The sequence below is a fragment of the Amblyraja radiata genome, chromosome 34 (assembly GCF_010909765.2).
Source record: "Amblyraja radiata isolate CabotCenter1 chromosome 34, sAmbRad1.1.pri, whole genome shotgun sequence".
In the NCBI taxonomy this organism is placed as follows: domain Eukaryota; kingdom Metazoa; phylum Chordata; class Chondrichthyes; order Rajiformes; family Rajidae; genus Amblyraja; species Amblyraja radiata.
The window spans coordinates 8,891,214-8,907,716 of record NC_045989.1 but is presented as its reverse complement, the minus strand read 5'-3'; the positions used below and the strand labels follow the sequence as shown (position 1 = coordinate 8,907,716).

Here is a 16,503-nt window from a genome sequence, read left to right as displayed (position 1 = left end):
TAGGAACAATTTACAATTTTTTACCAAAGCCAACTAACGTACAAACCTGTACGTCTTTGGAGTGTGGGAGGAAACTGGAGCACCCAGAGAAAACCCACGTGGTCACAGGGAGAGCATACAAAGTCCGTACAGACAGCACCCATAGTCAGGATCGAACTCGGGTCTACGCGCCGTAAGACAGCAACTCTACGCTGCCCCTCCTCACCGCCTCTCTCAGTCTATGGTGCTTCACACTGTCTGACTTTCTCACTATCCACAGTAATAATGTTTTTCAAAAATTCGCTCACTCCAAGACTAGGCTTTGCACAACTGTACAGTCAGGACCTTTTTCCCCCAGGGTGGGAATATCGCAGACTAGACTAGCTTCAATGGCAGAAGCACAAAGCTTAAAGGAGATGTGCAGGGCAAGTTTTATTTACAAAGAGAAAAATGAGTGCATGGGATGTGCAGCTTGGGGCAGTGGTGTAGGCAGATACGATAGCTGCATTTGTTCTGCTTTTGAATAGACACATGGATGTGAGGGGAATGCAGGGGTATGGATCATATTCAGAGGAGATTTGCTTAACTTGGCATCATGTTTTGAACAGACATTGTGGGCCGAAGGGCCTACAACAGTGCTGTGCCATTCTATGCTCTAGCTTATAAGGATCACAGATAGTTGGGGGGGGGGGGGGGGGGGGGGGGGGGGGGGGGGTGTGGTAGGAATGGGGATGTGGCTGGAATGAGGAGTGATAGAAATGGGGGTGCAGTGGGCAAACATAGAAACATAGAAAATAGGTGCAGGAGTAAGCCATTCGGCCCTTCGAGCCTGCACCATTCGCCATTCAATATGATCATGGCTGATCATCCAAACTCAGTATCCTGTACCTGCCTTCTCTCCATACCCCCCTGATCCCTTTAGCCACAAGGGCCACATCCAACTCCCTCTTAAATATAGCCAATGAACTGGCCTCAACTACCTTCTGGGGCAGAGAATTCCACAGATTCACCACTCTCTGTGTGAAAAATGTTTTTCTTATCTCGGTCCTAAAAGACTTCCCCCTTATCCTTAAACTGTGACTCCTTGTTCTGGACTTCCCCAACATTGGGAACAATCTTCCTACATCTAGCCTGTACAACCCCAAAGGGGGTGAGAATATAAAATCAATTGTATTTGAAACAGTGTTACACACTAAACAACAAGCTGACACGCCAGCCTTCCCACTCATTCCTAGAATTAGTCTGTGCACAATACATCGAGGATCTGGCACCTAAATTGATGCTGTCACACTAAATCCACAGATGATACCCTGATCTGCTGCATTTCCGTAACTCAGAAGCCGTTGAACTCTTACCTACTTGTGTGACTGTTGAATTTTTTGCAGGAATGTTGGTGTTCTGCTCAACAAAACGTGTTTAAAAAAAAAAAAAGCAAAAATGATTTCCTGCTAAGGCTTCCCCTTCATACTGGAGCGAAGGCTGCTGAGACGGGAGCTTGGGTGGGCACGTTAATAACTCCGCTAATTAGAAAAATGTGCCCGCTCGCATGCGGGAAGTACCGCAATCAGAGGCAGCAGTTGGGTCTGATATTCAAGTGGGATTTCTGGGAAGCCATTCCTGGAAGTTTCCGACAGAAGGATGTTATGGATGCTGTAAATCTGAACTAGAAACAGATATTCTTGGAAACTCCCAGCAAGTGGGTCAGTAGCAGAGGAGATAGAGTTGACATTTCAAGTCAATGCTTGCACGAAGTGTCAAGCACCTCGGGAATAAGCATCAGTTTCACTATATGTTGTATCCTTTATCCTGATGATTGTATTCATGTTTTGTCTATTCTTTGGCTGGAGAACACGTAAATAAAAGCTTTTCACTGTACATCAGAATATGTGACAGTGGTAAACTAAACCCATATCTTCCATTAATCAGCATATTATATTGTAGAAACAAGGAACTGCAGATGTTGGTTTACACACAGTGCAAAAACAGGTCCACGCCAGCCAGCAACCACCCCGTACACTAGCTCTATCCTGCACATGCGGGACAATTTGCAATTTTTTACCAAAGCCGATTAGCCCAACAAACCTGTACGTCTTTGGAGTGCGGGAGAAAACTGGAGCACCCGGAGGAAACCCACACAGTCACATAGAAAATAGGTGCAGGAGTAGGCCATTCGGCCCTTCGAGCCTGCACCGCCATTCAATATGATCATGGCTGATCTTCCAACTCAGTATCCTGTACCTGCCTTCTCTCCATTCCCCTGATCCCTTTAGCCACAAGGGCCACATCTAACTCCCTCTTAAATATAGCCAATGAACTGGCCTCAACTACCTTCTGTGGCAGAGAATTCCACAGATTCACCGCTCTCTGTGTGAAAAATGTTTTTCTCATCTCGGTCCTAAAATACTTCTCCCTTATCCTTAAAGGGGGAAGTCAGAGAAAGAACGTACAAACTCTGTACATACAGCACCCGTAGTCAGGATCGAACCCAGGTCCCTAGTGCTGTAGGGCAGCAACTCTACCGCTGTGCTATTGTGCTGCCCAAAATTCTGTTAGACCAGCTGGGAATTTGAATAGAAAAAAAGTAGAGGGAGTGGACACTTGGCATTTGTTAAGTACAATACGTATTCCCTTCCCTTTTGGGACCTTCGAGCGGCGATTTGCCTCCAATTTTGTCAACATGCAGTAAATCGTTAAGTGCGGTGTGGCAACATTTATCAAGTGCCCCTTCTGTCAGGGAGAGAGCGCTGCAGGGAGAGAGGAAGCCGCTGAGCAGGAAATAGGAGACGATTGAAGGATAAAGAAACAAACTATGGTCGAGAGAGTTGCAAATAAACAGCGATTAAAGACTTGGGGGTAAGAAGCGAACCTCAGTCACTTGTACTGCAGCACGGTACAACAGAGGCTGTGCATTGTCCTCTACGTCCGGCACATAGTTCCATTCAAACACAGCTGCCTTTATAGTGCGCATTATTGCAGTGAAATCTAAGAGTAATGTGCATGTATTGGTCTCAGAGAGGGCAGCACTGGGAGTAGTGTGAATTCAGAGTTGTTGGGGCATAGAACATGTTCTGAGGCACATCCCTGTGGCTATCAAACCGTACAACTCCTCCCCTTTCTGTCGTGGGGTAGACTGAGACTGAGACAGACTCCCCCCTCCCCAAACTTTGCACATCACCAATCCATTTCACTTGTCACTTTAATTTCATGTTTCATGTATTTTGTGTTTTTTATGGCTGTTGGCAGATCACTTTCCCTCCTGGGATAAATAAAGTTCTATCATATTGTATCATATGAAAGCTACTGAGGAAGCTGCCTTTATACACAATAGACAATAGGTGCAGGAGTAGGCCATTCGGCCCTTCGAGCCAGCTCCGCCATTCACTGTGATCATCCACAATCAGTACCCCGTTCCTGCCTTCTCCCCATATCCTTTATCTCCGCTATCTTTCAGAGTTCTATCTAACTATCTCTTGAAAGCATTCAGAGAACTGGCCTCCACTGCCTTCTGAGACATTATAGTGTGCATTATTGCAGTGGAATCCACGAGTAATGCGCATGTCTTGGTCTCTGAGAGTGCAGCAGTGGGAGTAGTGGGTGAAGTGTTAGTTCAGAGTTGTCAGGGTACAGAACATGTTCTGAGGCACTAGTTGGACATGAGAGCCACTGGGGAAGCCACACAATGAAGCTGGCCCGCATTCCCGTGGTTAAACAGTGGCGAAGTTGGTGCTCACTGCCTTGGGTCTACACGTGTTCCATGTGATGGTGGCCAGCATGTGTCACTAACTACACAGAACAACAAATCAGAAGCACTGGACAGAGGTCGATTCAAAACAAACCATCCAATGAGAACAAGTATTTGGACATCGGTCAAACCCAGAATCTGCCTTTCAATATGTTCGCGACGCAGCGTGGAAACAGGCCCTTCAGCCCACAATCTCCTGTACACTGGTTCTATCCTATACACAAGGGACAATTTACAGAAAACAATTAACCTACAAATCTGCAAGTCCTTGGGATGTGGGAGAAATCAAATTAGAGGAACAGCACCTCATATTTCATTTGGGCAGCTTACAACCCAGCAGTATGAATATTGACTTCTCTAAATTCAAATTACCTTTGCTTTCCTTCTCTCTCCATCATTCCCCCATCCTAGTTCGGCCCGAAATGTTGCCTATTTCCTTCGCTCCATAGATGCTGCTGCACCCACTGAGTTTCTCCAGCACTTTTGTCTACCTTCGATTTTCCAGCATCTGCAGTTCCTTCTTAAACGCATCACCAATTCCTTCTATCCAGAGATGCTGCCTGTCCAGCTGAGTTACTCCAGCATTTTGTTTCTATCTAGGATCGAGCTAGTGTATGGGTGATCATTGGTGCGGACTCAGTGAGCGGAAGGGGCTGTTTCCACGTTGTAAACTAAGCTAAAACTAAGATAACTGCTTTAGACGAGATCGACTGGGCTTTTTTTGCTCTAACATCAAGACAAGCTTATCCACAGTGATTGGGTTAAAGTACAGTATCTGCTACAAATTCAGCAACCGCTTCACATTGCCAGCCTGATTGTAATCAATAAGATCTATTAAAAGTCACAAAAGTCTCTGGGAGTAATCGTTCATCAGCTGGAGGAGCTTTGTTGCGGCTGTATTCAATACCAAGTGTGGAAAAGAAGTGAGATAACCCGCATTGGAAGTTAATTCTAGCAACGATGCTGTTAAAAGATTAAACAAGAGCAGCGTCTCGTGTCATGCAGAATACGTGCAGACAAAAGGCCACAGTTCAACATGTGGGATCGACAGACAATGCTTGGCCATATGAATGTTGAGAGTGCAGCCTGTTGACAATACTCCACTACGGACCCAGACTTGTGCCTCAATCATATCATATTCTTTTGTTACTACAACAACACCAACTTACACTTGCTCAGCACCTGGGTCTCAGTAGCAGTGCTCAAGGAGTTAGAAGATACAGTGAGAAGTTTTGTTACAAATAGTACTGAAGAGCATAAAGAGAAAGATAGAAAGGCAATTCCTGAGGTGAAGAGATGTGACAACTGAACTACGAGTGACACCTGATGAAGTCCCAATGTTGGGCGAGTCCAGAACCAGGGGGTCACAGTCTTAGAATAAAGGGGAAGCCATTTAAGACTGAGGTGAGAAAAAACTTTTTCACCCAGAGATTTGTGAATTTGTAGAATTCCCTGCCACAGAGGGCAGTGGAGGCCAAATCACTGGATGGATTTAAGAGAGTTAGATAGAACTCTAGGGTCTAGTGGAATCAAGGGATATGGGGAGAAGGCAGGCACGGATTATTAATTGAGGACGATCAGCCATGATCACAATGAATGACGGTGCTGGCTCGAAGGGCCGAGTGGCCTCCTCCTGGCTGCAATATATGAGACAACCAACCAAGATATCATTTCTCGGCATTGTTTGAAAATAATACACAACTTTCAGCTTGACAGTGATAGTCCTTCAATGTGCCATCAGAGTGAAGTGTCAGTAAGTCGTGGATTCAAAAGCATGACGTTAAAGGAGATGGAGATACACAAGACTGTGGATGTTAGAATCCTGAACAAAACCAAAACATGTTTGAGGAACCTAGCGAATGGGACGGGGAATGGGCAGACAATGTTTCAGGTCTGGATCCTTCTTCAGATAGCACAGTTGGTAGAGTTGCTGCCTCACAGCACCAGAGACACTGGCTTGATCCTGACATCAGGTACTGTCTGTGTAGAGTTCTTATTGTGACTGCATGGGTTTCTTCCAGGTGCTCCGGTTTCGGCCTACATCCCAAGGACGTGCGGGTTTGTAAGTTAATAAATCTCCCGTGTAGGGAATGGTTAAGAAAGTGGGATAACATAGAACGATTGCGATTGTCAGCGTGGACTTGATGGGCCGAAAAGCCTGTTTTCCATGCTGCATCTCTGAACTGAACCACACTGAACGACTGCTTCCTTGCTTCCGTCTGAAGTAAGGTCTCGGCCCAAAACATTGTCTGTGCATCCGCTTCCCACAAGCTGCCAGACCCACGGAATTCCTCCAGCATTTTACACAAAGAATATTTCTTACAACAGCTAGTGAAGCAGACCAGTTACTTACTGTTACAGAGATATGCCTCGCGGGTGGTTATATTCTTGTTACACTGGTGACATTGGGGTGGGCCATATGCTAAGATGGCAGTGAATGCATGGCCATTTGTCGATTTCTTGTCCTTCTCTTTTGTTTTCTCCTTCTCCTAAAACACAAAGGGAAGTGATCAGTGATGACAGCAGAATCAATTTTTACATATCCACGGCAGTGAAACCTCGCCTCTGCTTCCTGTGATAACTGCAGCCGTAATATAGCTTGTGGCAGGCAGCACACACACAGCCAGTGTTAACCCTCATGAATCAACCCACTCACTCACAAGGACAACTTTGCCAACATACAACACACAAGTCAAGTCAAGTCACTTTTATTTCTATAGCACATTTAAAAACAACTCTCGTTGACCAAAGTGCTTTACATTGGTGGAGGTACTAACGTGCTACAACATTGGTTGTACATACATAAACACATACATATAGCCCTCCCTCAGAGGACGTCAAGAAAGGCTTGAGAGTAAAGATGAGTTTTAAGTCTGGACTTAAAAGAGTCGATGGAGGGGGCAGCTCTGATGGTAAGAGGGATACTGTTCCACAGTCTCAACTGGCAAGCTCAAAAATATCCAAAGTTTTCTCAATTAATTCCCAAGGTTGTTCACAGGCTCGACTGATTGATTGATTGTAATATACAACAAGATAACAGGCCCTTTGGTCCACCGAGTCCATGCTGAGTGTCAATCACCCATTTATGACTTTACTTCTTGTAGAGCTTATGAAGACTCAAGATCCTTGGGATCAGACACAGCCGACTTGGGAATAGAGACTGGAAATGCCGTTATATAATAATCAGAATACGAGTTTTTGGCTTAGTGCGTGTAAGAAGGAACAGCAGATGCTGGTTTATTCCAAAGATAGGCACAAAATGCTGGAGTAACTCAGTATGTCAGGCAGCATCTCTGGTGAAAAGGAATAGGTTGGAACCCTTCTTCAGGCTCAAGATGGGTTCCGATCTGAAACGTCACCTGTTCTTTCTCCAGTGATGCTGCTCGACTAGCCAGGTTACTCCCGCATTTTGTGGGTATTACCAGTTTAGTGGCATTTTGGTTAGTGTTGGATATTCATGAAGAGAAGCAAACAGATTCTTTAACTGTTCACATTTATGTTTCCTCATGTGTTTACTGATTCTGAAACTAACCACGCTGATTTGGCAACATCAATATTAAAACCCAGCTGGTTCCTCATCCTGCCAATGTCAGTAATTCCATTTAAAGTTGTTCTAGGCCCAGCAGTTAATTGATTGAAAAGAACTGACAAGAAATAAGTCAAAGAAAACCTCAGCATCTTCTTTTGACAATTTAATGGTTAGGCTCTCAAAGAAGCTACGAGTTTACAATTCATAACAGTTGACAGTTTAGTTTATCGTCATGTGCCGATGTACAGTGTAAAGTGTTTGATGTGTGCTATCCAGTCAGCGGGAAGACAATACACTGGATGTATATGGCAAAGTGTTATATGAGGATCACAATTGGCTCAACTACTCAACCTCACCGTCGCGGAGCTGGCCGAATCCAGAGCGGGTGGAGCTGTGGTGGACGCTGCTGCGGCCCGACCTCCGGAGATTCGGTGGCTGCAACTGCGGGTTTGGCGGACAGTGACACCGGGAGCCCGCGGGTCCCTGGAGGGAGACCGCTTTTCGGGGCTTCCGCAACGGCGACTTCACCCGCCCGAGTTGCGGGGTTGAAGAGCTCCTGGAGCGGGGCCTTACACCATCGCCCCGCGCGGCTTGGAATGGCCGCGGGACTGCGAGCGCACGCCGGGGGCTCTAACACCAAGAACCCGGCGCGCGACCTTGCATCACCCGGCGTGGCTTTAATGGCCGCGGGACAATCGCCATCGCCCGCCGGGGGCTTTGACTTTGACTCTGACATCGGGGGGGGGGGGGGGGGGGGGGGGAGTGCAGTGGAGAGATAAGTTTTTTTGGCCTTCCATCACAGCAATGTGATGGATGTTTATGTAAATTATGTTGTGTCTTGGGTCTATTTGTTTGTAATGTATGGCTGCAGAAACGACATTTCGTTTGGACCTCAAGGGGTCCAAATGACAATAAATTGAATTGTATTGTATTGTATTGTATTGTATTGTAACTGGTCCTGAATTCAAAATAGTCCATTTTCATTTAGAGGACTCTTCACACACTGGCCCTTCTGCAGCCTTTACCTCCTCCTGCTCTGATGATTGGATTCCTATCAACTCATTCCCACCCTAATTGCTTCTGATCAACCAGCCTTCCTGTGTTGTACTCTTTATCAGTGTACTGTGGACTCGATAGCACACAAACCAGAGCTTTTCACTGTACCTCGGTACACGTGACAATAATACATAAACTAAACTAAATCGCCTTTCCACCAGCTGACCTGATTCCAGACTTGGCAACCTGCTCTTTATTTCTCCTTTGTATGAACTTTATAATAATAATAATAATAATAACTTTATTTATAAAGCACTTTAAACAACTGCAGTTGCCACAAAGTGCTGTACATGAGAACTCATGGACAAAAAGCTATTACAAACCATTAAAAACCATTAAAAACCGTAAAACGAAGGACTAAAAAAAACACACTAAAAATTAAAAGACATTAAAAGCACTAAGAACAGGAGCAATGCCTCAGCCAGTGTCGAAAGCCAAAGAATAAAAATGTGTTTTTAGTGAGGATTTGAAGATGGACAGTGAGGGGGCCTGTCTGATGTGCAGCGGCAAGGTGTTCCAGAGTGCCGGAGCAGCAACAGAAAAGGCTCTATCCCCTCTGAGCTTCCGCTTAGACCTTGGTACCTCAAGGAGCAGCTGATCAGCTGACCTGAGGCACCGGGCAGGACCATACATCCGTTCACACCATACATAAGTAACTATTGACCAGCTCAAAAATATCCAAAGTTTTCTCAATTAGTTCCCAAGGTTGTTCACAGGCTAGACTGATTGATTGTAATATACAGAAAGATAACAGGCCCTTTGGCCCACGCTGAGTATCAATCACCCATTTATGACTACTTCATGTACTTTAAAGAACTCTTCTTGAAAAATCCATCTAGCTCTTCTAACTCCACTGGTGGTCAGGAACAAAGGTTCAGGACGAAATTTAGCTCCTTGAGTTTGCTGTTGAATAAGATGATGATTCGGAGTTCACCTCACAGAACCAACTTTTCTCCATACTGTATCAGTCAATGGTCAATTATCAAAAACCTATGAATCTTAAGACTTAAAAATGACAATTGAACCATGACAAATTTTTTTGGAAGAGTGTTTCACGTTGCTACCGCCATCCAGGTGTAGAAGTGTTTCCTCTTCACTAATCAAGGCATGGTTGGTGTTAAGACAATGGCCTTTAGTCCTAATCTCTGCAGCCAGAAGAGGTTTTACTTCAACCAGATTCTTTTAGTATCTTGACAACTTCAAAACCACACTTGAACCTTTCAAACTATTGTATATCTTGTTTGCACCTGATTTCTCATTCAAACTTGGGTCTGGTTCAGCGTAGCTTTAACACAACTCAATGAGTCTACAGCGATAGCTTTGAGAATTCTTATAGCTCAACTGAGAAGGGTGTAACAAATTGACTTGCACCGTAGCTTTGTCATCAGATGCAGTGGACAAAGCACTGAGTGGAATCATATTGACTGAACGCACTGTGCTCTCTCAAAAAATGTGCTCACTGGATTCCACTTCCACTTCCCAGCCTGCGCTGGGTTAATTGATCATATCCAAGGATGGCAGCCATGAAGTTGAAGTGTTTTTGAAATCACTGATTGATTGAATTGTATGAAAGGTACAGGATGGAAACAGGTCCGTCAGCCCACTGAGTCCACTCTGACCATTGATCTTCCGTTCACACCATACATAAGTAACTATTGACCAGCTCAAAAATATCCAAAGTTTTCTCAATTAGTTCCCAAGGTTGTTCACAGGCTAGACTGATTGATTGTAATATACAGAAAGATAACAGGCCCTTTGGCCCACCAGGTCCATGCTGAGTATCAATCACCCATTTATGACTACTTCCATGTAGAGTTTGATTTGTTTTCCAACTTCCGCATCCATTCCCTACGTACTAGGGAGCAGTTTGCAGTGGCCAATTAGCCTACAAACCCACACATCTTTGGGATGTGGGAAGAAACTGGAGCAACTGGAAGAAACCCACATAGTCACAGGGAGAACATGCAAACTCCACACAGACAGTACTGGGGGGTGGGGATCGAACTTGGGCCTCTGGCTCTGTGAGGCAGCAGCTCTACCACCTGTGCTACTGTGCCACCATGTAAATAAAAGTTATATAGGATCCCTATTCTTAAACAGATGGAGAAAATATGTGTTCAGTCTTTGTTACCTACTGCTTTGCTATCTGCCTATTTTCAAGGTCAGCTCTATATCCCACCTCAAATTCTTACAAGCAAATACATCTACGTATGTCAACACATTGAGACAATCATTGTCTGTACGTACGATGATCAGAGATGAACAAACCCTTTAATGCAGCTTCCTGGTGATGAGCCAACCGCTTTAACCGTACATATTGACTGCAACATCTCCAAACTCTCTTGCAAAACACTCTCCTTCACCATGTGCCAGAGTTATTTACTTGCAAAATCAAATGAGTCACTGGAGTTTGTATGCATTGTAGCACATTAGTAGGCACACATATACAGACTGTGGCTGAATATGACCAAGGCATCAAATGAAGTCAACAGATGCAATCTATATTGTGAGAATGCAACAAGAGATGCCTTTGACAGATTGTCCACTCTGCAACATGCGGAAGACCTTTCGCTGACAGAGATACAGTATGGAAACAGGCCCTTCGGCTCACTAAATTCTTGGTGACCATCAACCACTCATTTACACTCATCCTATTTTTCACAGCTAGCATTTACTTTCCATCTCTAACAGTCCTTGGAGCTTGGATATCGTATCTTTGCACATGTGATTAGTGTCAGTCACTCTGCCATTATCCTCAGGCTATTGGCAGGGCTTAATGAGTCATAGAAACATAGAAAATAGGTGCAGGAGGAGGCCATTCGGCCCTTCGAGCCAGCACCGCCATTCATTGTGATCATGGTTGATCGGCCCCAATCAATAACCCGTGCCTGCCTTCTCCCCATATCCCTTGATTCCATTAGCCCCTAGAGCTCTATCTAACTCTCTCTTAAATCAATCCAGTGACTTGGCCTCCACTGCCCTCTGTGGCAGAGAATTCCACAAATTCACAACTCTCTGGGTGGAAAAGTTTTTTTCTCACCTCAGTCTTAAATGGCTTCCCCTTTATTCTAAGACTGTGGCCCCTGGTTCTGGACTTGCCCAACATTGGGAACATTTTTCCTGCATCTAGCTTGTCCAGTGCTTTTATAATTTTATATGTTTCTATAAGATACCCCCTCATCCTTCTAAACTCCAGTGAATACAAGCCTAGTCTTTTCAATCTTTCCTCATATGACAGTCCCGCCATCCCAGGGATCAATCTTGTGAACCAACGCTGCACTGCCTCAATCACAAGGATGTCCTTCATCAAATTAGGAGACCAAAACTGGACACAATACTCCAGATGTGGTCTCAACAGAGCCCTGTACAACTGCAGAAGAACCTATACTGAAATCCTCTTGTTATGAAGGCCAACATCCCATTAGCTTTCTTCACTGCCTGCTGTACCCGCACGCCAACTTTCAGTGACTGGTGCACAAGGACGCCCAGGTCTCGCTGCACCTCCCCCTTGCCTAACCGTACCCCATTGAGATAATAATCTGCCCCCTGCAGTCCACATGCAGAAGACTGTGTGGAATTTTGCACTAGTGGGTGCACATTCCGAAGACAGTGTATCAGAACACCAGGGGACCAAATCTATCTCACGCTTCAGGGCAACAGTGGAGCAGGAGCTTAGAGTCAGGGCAAGTGATTAACTAACTCTGACACCTGCTTGTCCGCTGCACACAACTTGAAATGCAGCCAAAAGGACACAAAGCGCAGGAATAATTAGACGGGTCAGGCAGCATCTCTGGAGAACATGGATAGGCGGCATTTTGGGTCGTGACCCATCCTCAGACTGGTTGGGGGGGGGGGGGGGGGGGGGGGAGAAGAAAGCTGGAAGAGGGGAGAGGCAGGACAAAGCACAACAGGCAAGTGATTTTTGATAGGCAAAGGGTTGGAACAACACCTATCCATGATCTCCAGAGATGCTGCCGGAACCTGCAGAGTTTAGACTTCAGAGAAACAGTGCGGAAACAGACCATTTGGCCCACCGGGTTCACGCCGACCAGCGATCACCCCCATACACCAGCACTATCCCACACACTAGTGCTAATTTACAATTTTACCAAAGCCAATTAACCTACAAATTTGCACTTCTTTGGAGTGTGGGAGGAAACTGCAGCACCAGAAGAAAGCCCCTGCGGTCACGGGGGCAGCGTGCAAACTCCGTACAGACAGCACTCATAGTCAGGATCAAACCCAGGGGCATTTAGGCAGCAGCTCTACCGCTGCACCACTGCGCTGGTCCAGGATAACCTGGTGAGGTACTGCAGCACCTTGTGTCCTTTTTTGAAATGCAGCCAAATGCTAATGAACACTGTGACTACCAAGTGTGCTGTGTCACAAGTTGTATTCTGCTGGGCTATGTACACTTCCATTTGTAAAACGGAACAATTCATCCAGAAGCAACAATCTCTAGTTCCATTACTGTGACATGAACGTCGACAATTTGTCTTGACACAGCAGGGATCAGTGGAAGGCCCCTTAGGCCCCTTAAGCCCCTGCTGTCATTTTGAACATTGTTCTGTTTTGCACACGTTAGCTGCACCACAACCACTGCTGTACAAATAACTACTCTTGCATTTCATTTGATGTAACGCTATGTTTTCTCCAGACAGTTGCGCTCAATGTAAAATCCGACAGGATCTGGTGTTTTACAAAAAGACAACGGCCTTGCAGATCGAGTTTGGAAGGCACTTTGTTTTCCACTTAGTTTGTAAATCAGAAGCTTATATTTAAATAAACAGCACTGAACACGTTTAACCATCAGGAACTGAAATTAAATCATATGTGAAAGATTTTAAGAAAAAAAACCAGCTGCATTGAAATGTTAGACGCTAACACTGAAGATGCAAGTCTATTACAACACAGACCATAAACAGGAAACCAACTTAACGGCAGCCAACACAAAGACATTTACAATCAGGAAGATTAAAGTTTTCGTCTCCCAAACCTAAATGGCAACAGAGCACAACATCCAGGGTCGCCCTGAATCACTCGTTCACCTACCGTCTTGAAAGGACTCATATGCGGAAAAGAAAATCTCTTCCACGACATAATTCAGATCAGGAGAAGTCTTCTTTCAACATGCTGGTTACAAAAGCAAAATGGGCTGTCTGTCTCGATTTGCCATGACGTGCCTTTCAGTCAGAGGAAGTTGGGGTTGAAGAGAGGGGGAGGCCACTCTTTCGGGCTCTCTTGATAAGTTGTTTAAAAGCATTAAGCCAAATAGAACATTTCTGCATTCATTCTGATCCAAGTGCCTGAATAATCGTTCTCCCACACATTTTAAAATGATTGTACATCATTCATTTTAAATGAAACCAAAGTTAAAAACTTTGCGAAATACATTCATTTGATAAATGTACAATTTATGTTTTCAATTTGTGTAATGGCGATTGAGTCTGAATTTAAAAAAAAATTCGACTTTCGATTAGTTAGATAGATACAAGTCCTAGTTCACATAAAGCAGCCAACTTGGTGGGCATCCTATCCACCATCTGGAAGAACCTTCCCACAACTGTGTGCAATGGCCACTGTGTATACTATTTACAAAACGCACTGTAGTTACTCATCCAGGTCATTCTGACACCAGCTATCAAGCTGTGACCTCCACCACCAAGAGACACAAGGGCAGAAGGTGCATATGGACATCACTGCCTCCAGGTCTCCCTCCAAGACGGCCATTGTAAATGTATTGCCTTCATCGTCCTTTAGCCTAAATCCTGGAACTCACTCCCTAACATTGCCAGAAGGGACGACAGAGATTCAAGGCTGCAGGTTCCCCAACTCCAGCTTCTTAAAAACGGTTTGAAGTAGGCTGTATAAATACTGGCCTTGCCTGCGATGGCAAAAATAAATAAAAATACCAGGGCACTTGAAAGCTTACATTTGGCTCATGTGGTGAGCAGCAGAGGAGAGGGAGTAAGAAATCGGGAACAAAGTGATTGGCCTTAAAGTGGAAAATAGATGAGAAGAAAATATACGGATATCTTTGGAAACAGAGAGTCGGGGAGTTGTTATCTGGAATGAGCTGCCAGAAAAAGCTACGGAAGTGAATATAATTACGACTTTTAAAAGACATTTTGACTGATGTATGGATAGGAAGGGATTAGAGGGATATGGGCCAAATGCAAGCTAATGACACTAGCTCAGTATGTTATCTTGCTTGGCATGGGAAAGGTGGGCTGAAGGGCCTGTTTCCGTGCTGCACAGCTCGATGACTCTAATTTGGTTGGTGACTATAATGTGGTTTAGGTACAGCCACAAGATGCCGGCACTTTGGTTTTCTTGCCGAGCAGATGTCTCAGTTCAGCTGGGCGTGTGACGATCTTGCTGTCCTGGGGGTGTCAGATGCCAGGCAGGACAACATGAACCAAGCTCCCCGTCACCCTCAGTATTAGGGGAGGTTGGACAAACTTACATAGAAACATAGAAAACAGGGGCAGGATTAGGCCATTCGGCCCTTCGAGCCTGCACCGCCATTCAATATGATCATGGCTGATCTTCCAACTCAGTATCCTGTACCTGCCTTCTCTCCACACCCCCTGATCCCTTTAGCCACAAGGGCCACATCTAACTCCCTCTTAAATATAGCCAATGAACGGGCCTCAACTACTTTCTGTGGCAGAGAATTCCACAGATTCATCACTCTCTGTGTGAAAAAGTTTTTCCTCCTCTCAGTCCTAAATAGCCTACCCCTTATTCTTAAACTGTGACCCCTGGTTCTGGACTCCCCCACCATTAGGAACATTTTTCCTGCATCGAGCCTGTCCAATCCCTTAAGAATGTTATATGTTTCTGTAAGTTCCCCTCTGTCTAACCTCTCCATTAGCTAACACACCCCAAATCCAAGAATCATTCTGGTACACCTCTCTTTCCATAGCTGCCACATCCTTCCTGCAATGGGGTGACTAGAACTGCATGCAGTCCTCCAAATGTGGCCTAAACAAAGTCCTATAAAGCTGGAACATATTGTCTCACATACATTACCCTGTAGCTGCCACATATCTGCTCATTCTGTTCACCAATCTAGATCTCCCTGAAGACTTTGCAATTCTCACTGTTGTTTAGAGTAAACCTTTAGATATTGCTTGGACTTCTGGGTCTGAGCTCCAGGGAGAGGTTGGGCAGGCTAGGACTCTATACCTTGGTCGCAGGAGAATGAGGGGTGATCTTATAGATAAAATCATGAGGGGAATAGATAGCGTAGATGTACAGTCCTTTACCCTGGGTAGGGGAATCAAGAACCAGAAGACATAGGTTTAAGATGAATGGGGAAAGATTACACAGAAACCTGAGGAACAACTTTTTCACAGAGCATATGGAATGAGCTGCCAGAGGTAGGTGAGGCAGATACTATAACAGCATTTAAATTACATTTGGACAGGTATATGGATAGGAAAGGTTTAGAGGGATATGGGCCAAACACAGACAGGTGGAACTAGTGTAGATGGGGCATCTTGGTCAGCATGGGCAAGGTGAACCTGTTTCCATGCTGTATGACTAGAAACAGGATGACCCATCCGACTGACGCTTTGCTCAATGGCTGAGGATCAACATCATGGTATTTTGGAAGACTTTTCCTGCTGTATATCACACATGCGGCAGCCACCACCATCAAGATGGCGTCAATTGATAGGGTCTTGCCCCAAGATCACAATTTCCGCTCTGAGATGCATCTCACTCTCTGCCCACATCGCAGCAACTTGGCACCGGGGAGGTTATCAGGGATTCTCTCATATTGTGAGGTCTTGATGTAACAGTATTTATACCATGCAAGTTCTCACAGTGTCTCTACCCTGACCTGGAAGAGACCATGCAGGAAGACCAGAAGGATACCGTCTCAGCCCATACCTTGTTCTTGTGTTTTCCACTTGACATTTTGTTCTTAATGTAGCTGAACGTCCGATACACTTTGGTGCTGCTTTTTCCTTCCGAATCTTTTCGTGTCGGACTCGGTGGCACCTGGCTATTACCCTCCTCTGAGATGCTGTGTAATTAAAGCAAATAGCTTTAAATGACGTCCAATTCAAGATCCAGTGAAGCATTTCTATAATTGTGCAACAGGCATTTACAGGAACAATTTACATGGTCAAAGAGCGATACAAATGAGTAAAATGCAATGGATATTGTGTGCACAGAGGGAGAAAGA

The 16,503-nt window shown here is 45.0% G+C and overlaps 1 protein-coding gene across 8 annotated transcripts in view; it reads right to left on the bottom strand.

Moving 5' to 3' along the window:
- The window catches only part of akap13 (A-kinase anchoring protein 13), a 394,804-nt gene that overhangs the window by 56,899 nt on the left and 321,402 nt on the right, over positions 1-16,503 (bottom strand). For all 8 annotated transcript variants that reach the window (XM_033050598.1, XM_033050601.1, XM_033050602.1 and 5 more), the window contains 2 exons: positions 16,206-16,341; positions 6,075-6,210 (listed from right to left, as the gene is read on the bottom strand). In XM_033050598.1, coding sequence (XP_032906489.1) covers positions 6,075-6,210; positions 16,206-16,341 — 272 coding nt within the window. The remainder of the gene's footprint in view (positions 1-6,074; positions 6,211-16,205; positions 16,342-16,503) is intronic.